This window comes from Manis javanica, chromosome 3 (assembly GCF_040802235.1).
Source record: "Manis javanica isolate MJ-LG chromosome 3, MJ_LKY, whole genome shotgun sequence".
Lineage (NCBI taxonomy): Eukaryota > Metazoa > Chordata > Mammalia > Pholidota > Manidae > Manis > Manis javanica.
Genome location: NC_133158.1, coordinates 178,112,373 through 178,127,171, shown reverse-complemented (window position 1 = coordinate 178,127,171; position 14,799 = coordinate 178,112,373). Strand labels below are relative to the sequence as shown.

General features: G+C 43.6%; 1 protein-coding gene across 4 annotated transcripts in view; it reads right to left on the bottom strand.

Moving 5' to 3' along the window:
* ANO10 (anoctamin 10) overlaps positions 1-14,799 on the bottom strand; it is a 335,794-nt gene that overhangs the window by 182,128 nt on the left and 138,867 nt on the right. Inside the window, exon 12 of one of the 4 annotated variants that reach the window (XM_073232457.1) lies at positions 7,939-8,069. The exons of the other annotated variants lie outside the window; for them this stretch is intronic. Coding sequence (XP_073088558.1) covers positions 8,049-8,069 — 21 coding nt within the window. The 3' untranslated portion in view covers positions 7,939-8,048. Of the gene's footprint in view, positions 1-7,938; positions 8,070-14,799 lie in introns of those variants that run through there. 4 annotated transcript variants of the gene reach the window in all.

The following is a 14,799-nucleotide window of genomic DNA, read 5'->3' as shown; positions in this document are numbered from 1 at the left end:
GTGCCGGTCCCAGGCACCCGCGCACTGGTCCTGCTGCCCTGTCTCCCTAGCACCAGGGTCCCTGTCCTTTCAAGGCTTCCAAAAAGCACCCACCCACCGGTCCCGCAGGGAAGGAACGCTCAATATTCTTGGTCCTCAGGCACTGGTCCCACGCACCCGCTCACCAGTCCCGCCGCCCTGCCTCCCTAGCACCGGGGTCCCTGTCCCTTCAAGGCTTCCAAAAAGCACTTGGCAAAAAGAGAGAAAAAAAAGGGGAAAAACGCGCGATTTCTTCCGTCCTCAGGTGCTGGTCTCAGGCACCCACCCACCGGTCCCACAGGGAAAAATGCGGGATATTCTTTGTCCTCAGGTGCCGGTCCCAGGCACCCGCTCACCAGTCCCGCCGCCCTGCCTCCCTAGCACCGGGGTCCCTGTCCCTTTTAGGCTTCCAAAAAGCACTCGCAGAAAAGAGAAAAAAAAAAGGGGAAAAACGCGCGATTTCCTCTGTCCTCAAGTGCCGGTCTCAGGCACCCGCCCACCGGTCCCGCAGGGAAAAACGGGGGATATTCTTTGTCCTCAGGCGCCGGTCCCAGCCACCCGCTCACCAGTCCCGCCACCGTGCCTCCCTAGCACTGGGGTCCCCGTCCCTTCAAGGCTTCCAAAAAGCGCTTGCCAAAAAGAGAAAAAAAAAAAAAGGGGAAAAACGCGCGACCTCCTCCGTCCTCAGGCACTGGTCTCAGGCACCCGCCCCCAGGTCTCGCAGGGAGAAACGCGGGATATTCTTTGTCCTCCGGCGCCGTTCCCAGGCACCTCCTCACCGGTCCCGCCACCCTGCCTCCCCAGCAACGGGGGCCCGTCCCTCTAAGGCTTCCAAAAAGCGCTTGCCAAAAAAAAAACTGCTCCGGTTTCTCTCCACCCGCCGGGAGCCGGGGGGAGGGGCGCTCGGGTCCCGCCGGGCTGGGGCTTGTATCTTACCCCCTTCACAAGGCGCTGGGTTCTTGCAGGTGTGGATGTGGTCTGGATGTTGTCCTGTGTCCTGTGGTCTCTATTTTAGGAAGATTTTTCTTTGTTATATTTTCATAGCTCTATGTGTTTTTGGGAGGAGATTTCCACTGCTCTACTCACGCCGCCATCTTGGCTCCCAGCCACATTGCCTTTTACACCATGTGCAAGAAACACTGGTGTAGCCATTGGGCCACATCAGAGGCAGGCTTTCCTTATAGCCAGCTCACCTGGGCCAATGTGTCTGCTTCATCATTCCCTGGGGATGCCAAAGGCGAATGGCCAGTCACATGATATACAGTAACAGTCTTAGTCTGACCAGAGGCCCATAGGTCTTGCTACAACTCTTGTCCCCAAATGGGCCGGTGACCAACCATTTAGTTGGCATGATACCATGTCAGTAGCCACAGGGTCAAACCCTGATAGATGGCCCAGCTGTTAGTGCAGACAACTATGGGGGAAGGCCCCTGGTGATCACAAGCCATACTGTCTGCACCTCAGCCCTTCCCCTCTCCATCGTCCATCCATATTGTCTCAGTCTTAGGATGGACAGCCACAGCCCTCCACTTTGGGGTCTGCCCACCACTAGAGCCATTTGTGTACGGAGCATCTTCAGGTATAGGGGTTTTTCCATCCTGATTAAGAGTCTTGGCAAACAAGGGCTGAAAAGCAACTTCTTCCTGCTTCCAGGACCCAGTAGCCTTTGGAATTCTCCACTTAAGGGGCTAGTAGAGAGGGTGCTGCCCTGCTGTAAATATGTGCCCCATTTGGCCAATGTTTCTGTATCAAGTCACTCCGTGGCCTTTGGGTCTAGTCTTGCACCCACCCTGTGATGGGATATGTGGTTATTTCCTTGGTTGGAGCTGTTCCACCAATGGGCTCAGTAGCCAGCAAGGTGTGGTACACAGCAGCAGCCAGTTGCTTCTCTATCAAGGTGACCAGGACCTCTGCTCCATTCCGTAGCTGTGATCAGAATCTAATAGGTTGGCATGTCCATTCAAGCCACTGCCAAAGACCCCATCCATAATCATCTTTGGTTACATGAACATCTAGTTCACAGGGCTTTGATGAGTCCATTACATTTAAGGCCTGCATGGCCTTGACTGCCTGCTTGGCAGCAGTAAAAGCAGCTGCACATGTCTCATCCCAGTCCCACCTGATGCCCTTTTGTACCAATTGGTATAAGGGCTTCAGAATTTGTGCCAAGTGTGGAATAAACACTTTCCAGTAGCCCAAAAGACCCCAAAACTCTTGTAATACTGCCACAGTGGTAGGGGTGGGGAAAGCCTGGACCTTGTCTATAACTGCTTCAGGAATAACTTTAGTTTTATCTGACCAGACAACCCCCAAGAATTTCAGACAAACCAGGTCCCTGAACCTTGGTGCTGTTCACAGCCCATCCTTTCTCCTGTAGAGGTTGCAACAGTCTAGGAACTGCCCCTTCTAAATCTGAAAGAGAATCAGATGTGAACATATCAATGTACTGATACAACCACACTGTTTGCGGTTTCCTCCATGTGGCCAAGTGCTGGGCTACAAGTCCATGACAGATGGTGGGACTGTGGAGGTATCCCTGTGGAAGGGCAGTGAATGTCCACTGCCAGCCTTCCCATGTGAAGGTAAACTGTTCCTGGCTTTCCAGCACTATGTCAATAGAGAAGAAAGCATTAGCAAGGTCTACTACATAATGATACGTTCCCAGTTCGTGGCTGAGGGTGTGCAGAATGTCTGCTATGGAGGGGACAGCAGCAAGGGGGTGTACAGTCATATGGCATGAGCCGTCTGGCTTTCTCACTGGCCACACTGGAGAATTAAAAGGACTATGAGTGGGCTTTATGATGCCCACCCTCTCCACCTCCTGTAGAGTTTCTCCAATTTCTTTGTGCCCCCAGGAAATTTATCCTGCTTAGTATTTGTCACCCACAGAGGTACAGGCAGAGCTACAGGTGGTTGCTTAGCATGTCCCGTCAGAACTGCCTTTACCACACGTACCCTCAGTCTGAACTCACCTGCAGTGGTCTGTAACCACAGGCCCTGCAGGATATGTACCCCCAAAATATATTCAGGGATGGGAGAAATGTACCCGGTATACTCCTTTGGGGGTAAACGCCCTGTCCCCAATGGGATTGGGCTTTCTTCACTCTAATTGCCTTACCCCCATAGCCATCTATCACAGCAGGGGGTCAGGAAAATGCTCAGAGTTGCCAGGAATCAGAGAACACTCAGCTCCTGTGTCCACCAACACCAGTCCTTTCACATTGTACGTTCACAGGGGACCAATGAATTGCTAATTCGACATGTGGCCTCTGGTCCCCACCATGTCCCCCAAGGTGGGGACTTTGACCCCCACCCGCAGTTGAACCGCGATGCCCAATCGTCCTCCTGTGGGGGTGAGGTCTCAGGCGAATCCTGAGTACTGTCTCCCAGGAAGTTCTGCAGGGACACAGGCCGGGCATGACTCTGGTTCCCGTGTCTTGAACCTCAGCGGCTGGAACTGCTGCTCCAGCTTTAATTGGTGCCACAGTTCTAACAATATTCTATTGGGCTGCTCATCGAGTTTTTCTTTCACTACCCCGGCCTTTATCACATCAACCACATCTGGGTCCTCAAGATACTCATGGGGCCTTTAGCACCTCTCCTCTCAGTTGTGGCCCGTACTTCCCTCTGTGCCCTTACTTTTTCAACCTGCCCCAGATCTGCGAAAGTACGAGTAGTAATTCCAGTTACAATATAAATTAGTCACAGATATGAAAGTAACAGCATTAATAATACTGCAATATCTTTGTAAGTTGATAGATGACAACTACATTTATTGTGGTGAGCATTTAATTGTTGCATCACTATGGTGTATGCCTGAAGTCAATATAATAATACATATCAACTACACTTCAGTTAAAACAACAAAAATAAAATATGATTTTACTACTTTAAAGGGAGTTCTCTATAATGCTTTTTCCACCCTTCTTCCCAACTGCCAGAATTTGGGTTATTTTATTTTTTTGCTTTTTATTTTCCTTGTGTCTACATGAAAAATTTTCAGTGATTTTTAAACTGAAAGCTTAGTGCAACAGAAGAGCACAAATGGTGGGAAGATGTTATTTTAGGAAAGAGCATAAAACCTAAATGTGATTTATTCCTACCAGGATGTTTAAACATTTTAAGAGTAAGGTATTAAGAAAAGGCCACATGGTGGAAGCTGCTCAGGCTGAGCATGGGGGTGGGGGTGGGGAAATTGGTAAGGGCCTGGCTATACCTGTTTGAGTTTTTTAAACCAACCAATAAAAAATTAAGACAAATTTAAGGGAAAGATATAACTGGCTTAGGTGACATCCGGGAAAAAATATGAACCCTGCAGTATGAAGAAAGTGAACATAACACTAGCTCTTTTATTTTGTGAGCGTCACTACCTTCACTTTCTGCCTTTTTCTTATTCTCATTGAGAAAGACTTTTCATATGCACTTTATTTAGTCAGCTGGAAGGACCTTTTTTTTGTAGCAAAATGCTCCTTAAGCACAAAAAAGAAAAGAAAGATTTTTCTCTAACATGTACTTGTAATTATAGTCTATTGAATCACAGCATGTTTTGAGCATCTGACATTAAAATCATTTTGTTTGTTCTGCCAGACTGTGGGATCTCCATAGTGTTACAATGAAAATTCGTCTCCATCTCTTTTGCCCCTGTGTCTCCAGTGGTCACCTGAAGAGTGTGGAATCAGTTTCCCTAGCTCACACAGGCCTCTACTCAGCAATGCAGTCAGCTGCAAATGTGCAGTCCGATACTTAGCCGATTGGTCACGCCCACTGCGGAAGAGTACAGCCCCTCTCAGGAATCAGTCATGGAGAATACTGGCCTGTGAATCTGCTGAGTACCATGAAGAGCTGGGGTGGTTGATTTTAGTCATTCCTGTCTGTCTCATGGTTTAGGAGTAGGGCCGGGTTGAGGGCTGCCCCAGGGTACATCAGCATGAAGGGTTGTTATGCAGGAATCTCAGGAACCTCCTTAGAGAAGTGTAGCTCCTTTGATGCTTACAGTGCAAATGAAAAGAAAAAAAAAGGGCACCCTAAGGATAAACGGCAAGATCCCTAAAACACTATAAAAGAATGTGGTTGCAAAATCACTGAGGAAGAGGCCTCTGGCCTGGAAGCAGATCACTTTCGCCCTGGGTAGGGTCAGTAGAGACGGTTTTTCCACAGCGAATTGGGGTAAAACTAACGTTTCCAGAGTGTCTCTCTGGGCTTTAGTGCATTTGCATATCCTCAGGAGTGGAGAGAACTTTATCTCCATGTCAATGGGTAAATACCTGGGCAACTGTGCTGGGAGCCATGCTACTCAAGCTGTGTAGCGAAGCTCAAGCTGGAAGAAGACCCCCACAAAGCAGGGGCTTTTGCAGCTGGCTCCCCCTATTACCCACCTTGATCTTGCTTTTTCTATTATACTATTGGTTTTGCTTTTACCTGCATTTTTTGCTAAGGGTTAACTAACCTTTGCTGAGCAGTGTGGAAAGGATGAGAACATAAGTTTCCCAGGAGCTTTTCAGGACCGTGCTCCTGAAGAATGGAACACGCAGGGGCCCAATGGCGATCTTGGCATAAAGTACGGAAACCTACTGTTAGTTAGTCAAACATTGACCACCCCATTTCCACTGAGATTACCCCCCTTTTTTATTATTACAATGCTAGTGAAACTAGTGATGGAAAGTTTTATAGAAATAGAGTTATGAGAGAATGTTGAATGGAATAGCCCTGTCTGACACTTAATTATCTCATGTTTTCCTCCCTCTGCTACTTCTATGGTGTTTTTTTTTTTCTTCTGTCCTAATTACAGCCATTTACTAAACTTTGTGCCTTATATGTGAGATTACCAAATACCATAATTTCCCAGGAAGTAAAGATACCTCAAGACAAGTGCTGGGCATAGAAGCCATGGAGTATAAATCTGCAAAGAAGTGAAAAACTAACCTTTTCAAAGAATACTACTTCTCTCTCACTTACCAGCTTTACATCTCCCTGTATGGCCCCGTAAGATGGCTGGTTAGCCAGAGACGGGTAAGATTCCTCAAGGGAGGAACAACCTAAGACAGACACAGTCACAGGGGGGCCATCAGGTGAGAAAATGGGGATCAAGAGAGGTGAGGCTTAGAACCTCATCCCCCCAGTTTTGAGAGAAATTGTCTACACCCATGGATGTTTTGTTGCCCTTGTTCGGCTTGGATTAACACCTAGTCTATAGACACAGACCTGATCATCTACAGTTGCCTTCTTACAGCACTAAATCATGCTTTCTATCTGTATCTTGCATCTACCTACTACTTCAGCATTTTATTAGAAACATAAAGGAGAAAATGTGAGATTCATATATAAAGTATAGAAATCAAATGAATAATCATACATCATATTTGACTTGATTGTTTATAGTTTAAGGTTTGTAATTAAAACAGAAACAGTTTCTATGATATGAATGCCCTTGCATTGTTCACCATGTAAGAACTTGTTTAGTCCCTGCAGTAGTGGAGTCATGGAGACCTGTGTAGCATATGTCAGGGAGATTTTGGTATCCACACAGAAGAAACAGAAATGTAGATAAGAAGGGGAAATTTAATTTGCTGCCTACTGTGCCCTATAAAGGGGTATAAGGTGAAGATATGAGTTTATGATTTTAGATTGATTATAAATTTATTAAAGTTGCTAAGAATATTTTTGTGGGAAAGAATCCTAGTTAACTGTGGCACTAGGTGACCTGTATTTCACCCTGAGCGGATAGACTCCATAGTCGCTGCTACATATTGCACGCTCCTACGGTCACATGCACTAAGAAACTGCATTGCATAGAAACGTAAAACACAATAGAGTCCATGTTGATAGGAAAAGTTTCGGTCAAGGAACAGAAAAACAATCACCTGTCTAACACTTGACCAACCATGAATAGATTAGAAAGAAGAAGAAAGAAAAAAGCTTGCCTATACTTATTAATCAACTGCCTATACTAATTAATCATCAGAATAATAAAAAATAATCATATCCTTGTGCAAAATGGTATAAATAAAGCTGTCATCGGCACTTTGTCGAGAGACCACCTCCATCTGACTCTGTGTCCTGTCTCTCCGTGCGCCAACTCCGTCTCATCCTTTTGGGCTTCACACCCCCCGCGGGAGCTGGACTCTGGCACAACTGAGTGTGTGCCTGAACCTGAGAGGCTAAGGGGCCTGGCTTGCTTGCTTTCTTCTTCAGGAGCAGAGGAGAAAGATGGCTCTGGACTGCAGTTTGTAAGCAGTAAATGGGTTTTCAACTTTAATTCTCCTTTTGACTGATTTTGGTTTTTAGAGGTATTTTGCCCTGGGATTTCCTCTCCCCGGACTTACACCTGGAGCAGTCCGCAGGGTGCCTCTGAACCTGAAATCTGTCATAATGAGTGTGACCTTTGGGAGGGCTGCTCCTGTGGATGGTGGGAGGCCCCAGTGGATGCAGGGGCAGAGGGTGCTCCTCCATCTGTTATTATCCCCCCAGCTGTGGGGCTTCCAACTTGGGAACCCCCAGTGGGGAATTGGTCTAGGGTAAAGTACCTCCTAGAGGGGTGGGGCCTTCCCCACAACTGGGGAAGGGTGGAAACACCAGAAGCCACAGAATTAGCCCTCCGTGTGTTGGAAGACTGCTTGGAGACTTTAGGGTGCTGTGTAGCAGCTGCTATTGTAGGGTCTCTTTTTATCCAGATAGTGGAAAATGTTATACAGGAGAAAGAGAGGATTATCGAGGGACTTAGGCAGCAGAGAGACACACTTCAGCATCGCTTGGAGTTGCTGGGTGATAACCTATGGGATGCTGTTAGAGAAGAGAGACAGTTACTGAAAAGGCAAGTCATGCTCCTAGAAGATTCCTTAGCAGCGGGGAGGGGGAAGGCGGCAGGAGAAGCCACGTTGTAGGAGGCTGGGGGGAGGGGGAAGAAAGAGCATTGCCTTCAGCCCTGGCAATGGTGGAGTTGGAGCTATTAGTGGAGGAGCCCAAGGGAGAAGAGGAGGCGATGCAGCCGTTGGCGGATCTGCTACCCAGGCCACTGCTGGAGGTTCCATCTCCTATTTTAAAGGTCTGCCCAGCTGTAATTAAGAAAATAAAAATGAAATAACCACGGGCTCCTCAGCAGGAGGAGCAGCCCCCTCCCCAGGTTGGGGAGCACTCCTCGCTCTGCCCCTATACCCAGGATGAGCTGGTGGACATGAGTGTCCGGTATAGGCAAAGACCATTGGAAGCTCTGCCTACATGGCTTTTATGTCTCTGGGATATAGGGGTGTAAGACACTGCTATGTTGGGTACTAAGATGAGTAGAATGGCTTCCCCGACGACTCATCCTTCTCTCTGGCAGTGGTTGCAAAATGCCCGTCATGCCTCAAGGACTCAGGTACTCCTGAAATGGCTGACAGCTGCCATTGGGATAGTTTGGTCTAATCAGGGTGATTTACCATATTTTCCCAGAAGTTGGAAAATGTATGCAGAGCTCCAACAGGTACTGCGGGAATTGGTTATGAAAAACATCATCTATGATATGGACGCCCAGGGCCTTGATGAGGAGGTGTTCACTGTTGGAATGAGAAACCTGGTGCTGCACACAGCTCCCACATCTCTCTCTGGGTCCCTAGTGAATACTAATGCCCCCCACCTAGGGTGCAAACAGCAAGATTACAATCTGTGTTCATGGCTCAGTAATACTCCATTATATATATATATATATATATGTACGTCCCCCAATTCATTCTAAGAAGCTGGAATAGATTAAATGCCAACACCTGATAAATAAAAACTGAGACTGATTTCACTTATATATATAGATGTAAAATTTCTAAATACTGTAGTGGAAAATAAAACCCAGCAGGAAGTAACAGAATAATATAACATGACCAAGCATGATTTACTACAGGAATGCTGAGATGGCTCACCATTAAGGAAGCTGTCAACATAATTTATATTTACATTTTTTTAAAGTGACAAAATACCGTATCAGTAAAGCACAGAGGCTAAAAAACCACTTGGCAGTCATTCCTAATTAACACAAGCAAACAAACAAAACAACTATCTAAAAAACAAATAAGATCAAAGACATTTACTACAAACCTACAACAAACAACTTGTTAAGTGGTAAAATGCTAAGGCTATTACCATTGAAGTTAAGACTAAAACAGGGATGTTTACTATTCAATATTTTTTGGAGGTCCTAGTTAATGGTGTAGGTATTGGCAGAGAAAGGACATTGGTATTGTACCTGTAAGTATAAACCTAAGAAACAACAACCAGTTATAACTAACAAGAAAGCTTAGTAGTTGTTGGATATACTTTTTTTAAAAGCTTTCCTTTACATTAGTTAGAAACAGAAATTGATTAGAAAAATACTGCTAATAAAAGCAATGAATTACCAAGAAGAAAAACAAAAAAGATAAAGAGCTTACATGAAGAAAACCATAACATTTTATTGAGGGACATATAACAAGACATTGATAAAACAGAGACCCTGACTACTGTTCTTAGACGAGCAAACATAACAAAGTGTTAATCTTTCCAAAATTTACATACAGATTTAATAGAATTTTAATCAATTTCAGTGGATCTTATTGAAATTGTACTAAATAATTTTAAAGTCCATATAGAAAAACAAATGTATAAGAAGTAGCAGCAAATTTTTAGGGGAAAAAAATGTAGGATGGAAATCTTTAGGGGAAAATTTGCCCTATCAAATACTAAAATTTACCATAACAACTATATGAAAACAAGGAGAAAGAAAGATCAGTGAAACAGACAATAAAGAATCACAAAATAAGTGTGACAAAGTGGTATTTTAGGTTACTGCAAAAGATGGTTCACTTAATAAATGGTCATTTATGCAAAGTTAAACTCCTACCTCAAAAACAAAAGTAATTTCCAAGAGAAATTAAACATTTAAATGTAAATAAAGACACCAAGCAATCAAGACAAAATTAGCCCTGTTGTTTTCCTGATCACAGAAAACCTCAGTCCACGAAAAGGAGGAAAGGCCTCTTTCAGGCAGGTGTTTCCTCAGCAAGCTAGGGAAGAAACCACTTCTCTATAGATTCGCTGGGAAGCAGCCCCTCACTCCCCGGCAGACCCTTCATGTGCTTGTTGTTTATGGGTGTGGCTGCTCCCCACAGCAAGTATATTGGTAGAACTGTACAGTTCACCCCAAATAGAATTTTTATGATATATTCAAAGAAAAAAACAGTATGAATCGAGCTAATCATGAAAGAGCCCTAAAGTGAAATTCCTGGTATGTATATTAATATTAATGCTTCATTTCTAATTTTGTTGCATAATTTCTGTATTTATATGGAATGACTCATGTTTTGCCCCAATAAGAATAAATCCTCAGCTGTGGATAAAGTCATTAACACTCTGGTAATTACTTTAAAATAACTTAGTAACATAAAATTCTCTGCTCATTCTTTTTAAGCATTCAGTACTGCAAGATCAAGCACTGAGGGCTGATCCGGAGGAACAAAGGTGATGTGAGAAACCACTGGAACAGAGCCCCTCAGGCGAGAGGCAGAGGCCAGGAAAGGAAGGGAAGACAGAAAGCAGCCAGAACACACCACCTGGGTACACCCAAGCTTAAGATGCCTCCCCTGATGAGGAAGACAGTTGTATTATTCACCTTCCAATTTGTGCAGACCCCAAAACAATGTCTATGTATGACTGATATTCTGCAAAATGGAACTAGATCTGCCCGGGGAGCTGGTGGAAGGAAGAGTGCAGAAGATGACAGGGCACATTATGGGGCAGGGAAGGAGAGCCAGGGATCCTGCCAAAGAGTTAGTCACTGCAAGGTCCTGGCCAAATGCTTCGCCCACATGGTGTCCTATGCCGGTGTGGACAGTGGTCTGGATCTGGTGATCTCCCATTTTCTCCTTAAAAGCAAACTGTTGGAGATCATTAAAAGTATGCATGTATTAATCATCGGTTGAAGGTATCTTTCCTAGAGCCAATAAAATCAAGCTGTTACACACATCACAGGATTCAGAAATCAGAACAATGTGGGCTCCCTCTAGTGGTCTAAAACACCTTTAAGATATTCAAAGGCAGTTTCTATTTACTTTTCATCATTTATTTTGATTTTTAGTTTTGTATCACCTAGTCCTTTTCCTCTTAGGAAATCTAAATTTTACAAATAGTTCACTACAATTATTCATCCCAGTAGATGAGGAGAAGGGAGTAGGCCTAGTGATCAAATATGATGGCTCCCTGGTCAGAAAGCAAGTTTATCGGCTCCCTTCAAAATCAGGAAGAAACTGAAGCAACAATGACTGAAGAGATGAGGACAGAGAGAGCTAAGCCACATGATGGGAGGAGAATGGAATAAAGGAAGAGTATTAGGCAAGGGAAAGGGAGATAAAACCACAACATTAAACTAATTTTCTCATTTGCCTATGAAATCATCTTTAAAGAAATGTAAAAGAAATTCTAACAGACTTTAGGCCAATCATGGCCTAAGTCTGCAAGCTACTGTGGCTGCTGTGACAATTATGATATGTTTTAATTTTTCAGTGCTGTCAGTAATGTCTCATCACTACACAGTCGTGCTTCCTATTAAACACTGTACTCTAGTGAGATCTAGCAGCTGAGAAAGAAGGGTTTTTTTTACAGTGAGCAAGCTTGCCGTTTACACTGAAGATGTGAGTCTTGTTATACAACAATGCAATAAAGTGTTGGGAGATCTACTGGTGAAAAAAATCAAAGCAGAGGAAAAAAAGTCCAAAGCAGAGGAAGTGAAGAAAAGCATGAAAAACCCCCACTAAGAAATGTAAATAACAATTATGAAACAGACAGGAAATGTAATCGGCACCTAACTGATTACAGCTGTGGCTGTGATGGTGCGCAATTTTCTCCCACTGCTAAGGGAGGAACTGTCTTTTAAAAATTAGTTTTAAGTTCACTTTTCCTAGAAGAAAACATTGCTTTAGAAAATTAGTCTTTCTCAAAATTACCAACTAGTACAAAATCTCTTTCAAAGATGGTGGTAAAAATTTGGATGAAGTTCTCCTGAATTCTCCAAGTACAATGACAGTTTCTTTATTTGCTTTAGTAAAACTAAGACAGAATACACAAAAACAGAAGCAGCATTCTGGTACAGTATGAGATGGTGTCTGCAAAAAAAATTCTGTGACTGGAACTGGGTTTCTTAGTACTGTGTAAGCTTGATACTGAATAGTATGTCATTTATAGTTGAAAATAAATATAGCTAAAATCGATGTGTCCAGTAGTTTCTATGAAATGTTGAAGACTAGAACCCTTGTCAGAATAAAATTTTCTCATGTTACTTTTTCTATGGGAAAACCAGATTAAAATTAAAATTGTTTTAATTATCAGGGCATTATTCTTGCTTAGTGTGAGGTTTGCCTACAGACTGGATTCCCTCAACATTATTTCAGTAGTGAACTCACTGGACAGCAGGTGTTTATCACAAGATGTCATCTCTAGGGGTTTGCTCAGGTACTAGTAAAACCCCAAATTATGTCACATCAAAGGCCTTTCTTGAGGTGTGCTTCAAGAACTCAATGGGCATTCTCTTTAGGAACGAGGTGTTGTGTTTTCTCCACGTGGGTTCTCAGTAAGTCACTTTTCAGATCACAAAACCAAAACACAGTCATTTTGTGACACATATTCCAGAGCAGGTGACATACACATGCACAAGAAACTAAAACCATCAGCCAATGGAGTGTGTTTCACACTGGTCATTTTTCGGAAATTTTCATATCTTTCATTCATGCTTAAAAAATACTATGGTCCCTTAGGATGAAGGTTATGCCTTTTTATTCCCCACATGGGGCCAGGATATTACCAGTGTGCATAGTAAGGATGAAGACACTTGCAAAACGAATGTATTTTGTTTCAATTTGTAGCAGAAACAGATGTACCTGGTTTTTCAGAAGAGCTAAAAAAGTCAAGAATTTAAAATGTATACAACTAAAGAAACAAAAAAGGCCAAACATGCCCTCCAAAAAATGTTATGATGAATAAAATACATTGACGATACAGTGTTAACTGCAAAACTACAATATAAAACAGGTGCACGTGAGTACACTTTAGTGTATACTTGTTAATCCTCAACTATTTAAAAAAATACAGTGCTCTTACAGTATTATCTAGACCTTATTTGCCACAATTCATTTGTGATGTTCTTATCTCAAAAATGACAATTCTATTCTCTAAGTTGCTCAGGCCAAACCTGCAGGTCATCCTTGAATGCCTAGCTTTTGTTACATCCCACCTGCAACCTATTATCAAATCCTTCCTGTTTTCCTTTGAAGATAGACCCAGAACCCAACCACTTCTGCTTCTTCCACACTTACTACTCTGGCCGAGGATACCACTGTCTCTGTCCTGGATCACTGCAGTGGCCTCCTGGCTGGTGTCCGTCATTCTCTCTTACAATCTTGCTGTCACCACAGCAGCCGGAGTGACCCCGCCAGCATGTGAGTCCAAACGGCGCACCCTCTGACAGGGCCTCTCGCAGCTCCCATGTCACCTCGAGTTAAGCCAGTCTCATCATGACCTGAAAAGCCCAACGTGATCTGCCTTCTCACTCCCTCCACTGTATTTCTGGCCTCATCTCCTACTCTTTCCCTGCTTGCTCCAATGCTGCCACACATGCCAGTTTGCTCTTCTTGAACATAGAGGGCTTCCCATGGCCCCTGCTATGCTTAGCCCCTAGACAACTGGCACTCAGCCTGCCAGCACTGCCTGGACAGCCTCATACCAAAGCCACGCCCTCTGCAAAGGTGACGGGGAAAGAAAACATTGCAAAGTTCTGGTGGTGACCAGAGTGCAGAAGAGTCACAGTCCCCAGTGACTGGGGACACTCGGGAAATGCATCTCTGCAAATCCAGATGGGTAGGTCAGCCTCTTCATGTGCAGAGAATGGACAGATAAACTCAGGATCTCCTCTATGGGAGATCTGTCTCTAGGGGGCCATCTGTCACCATTATCTATGCTAAAAATGAAATGCCACCAGCACATGGGTCTGGTTTGAAAAGAAAGGGAAGATTCTACAATTAGCATATGAATATTGACAAAAATAAACAATCACCAACAAATGCTTACAAATAACATGATCGAATGAAGAAGAAATGTGCTAGATGCCTGTAAAGGGTAGGAGGAAAATGTAAAGGTACTTATTTAAGGATACTGGAGATAAATTATAGTTTGAATAATTTACAATATTTTTCACATGCAAGAAAAAGTTTATGATGCTAAAGAGAGAGCAAAAGTGGGGGGTGAGGGAGAAAATTAAAAAGAAAGAACACAATTAAAGGAGAAAAATGCCCTAATTCTATTGAAGGTACTTTTCCCTGGTTTTCAAAAAAGACCAGATATTAGAGTCATGAAGAGAACCTTGTCAAAATAAAAAAAATTTTAGTCTGTGAAAACTTAGATAAAGCTAGAGACTGGGAGAAAATATCTGCAAACCACATATGCAACAGAAGACTACAATATAGGATACCTAAAGAACTCTAAAAACTGAACTGTTTGAAAGAGGAGCGCAGTTAGAAAATGGGGAAAGACAAGAACAGACATTTCACTGGAGGCTATACAGATGAGAAATGAGCACTTGAAAAGATGGTCAACACCATCAGTCATGAGAAAAACGCAAATTAAAATGACAATGAGGTATCAGCACACACTCACAAGCATGGCTAAAATAGAAATTAGTGAAGAGACCATTCCAACAAGGATGCGGAGAAACTGGTCACCTGCACATTGCTGGTGGTCATGTAAAATGGTACAAGCACTCTGAAAAACATTTTGGCCATTTCTTATAAAACT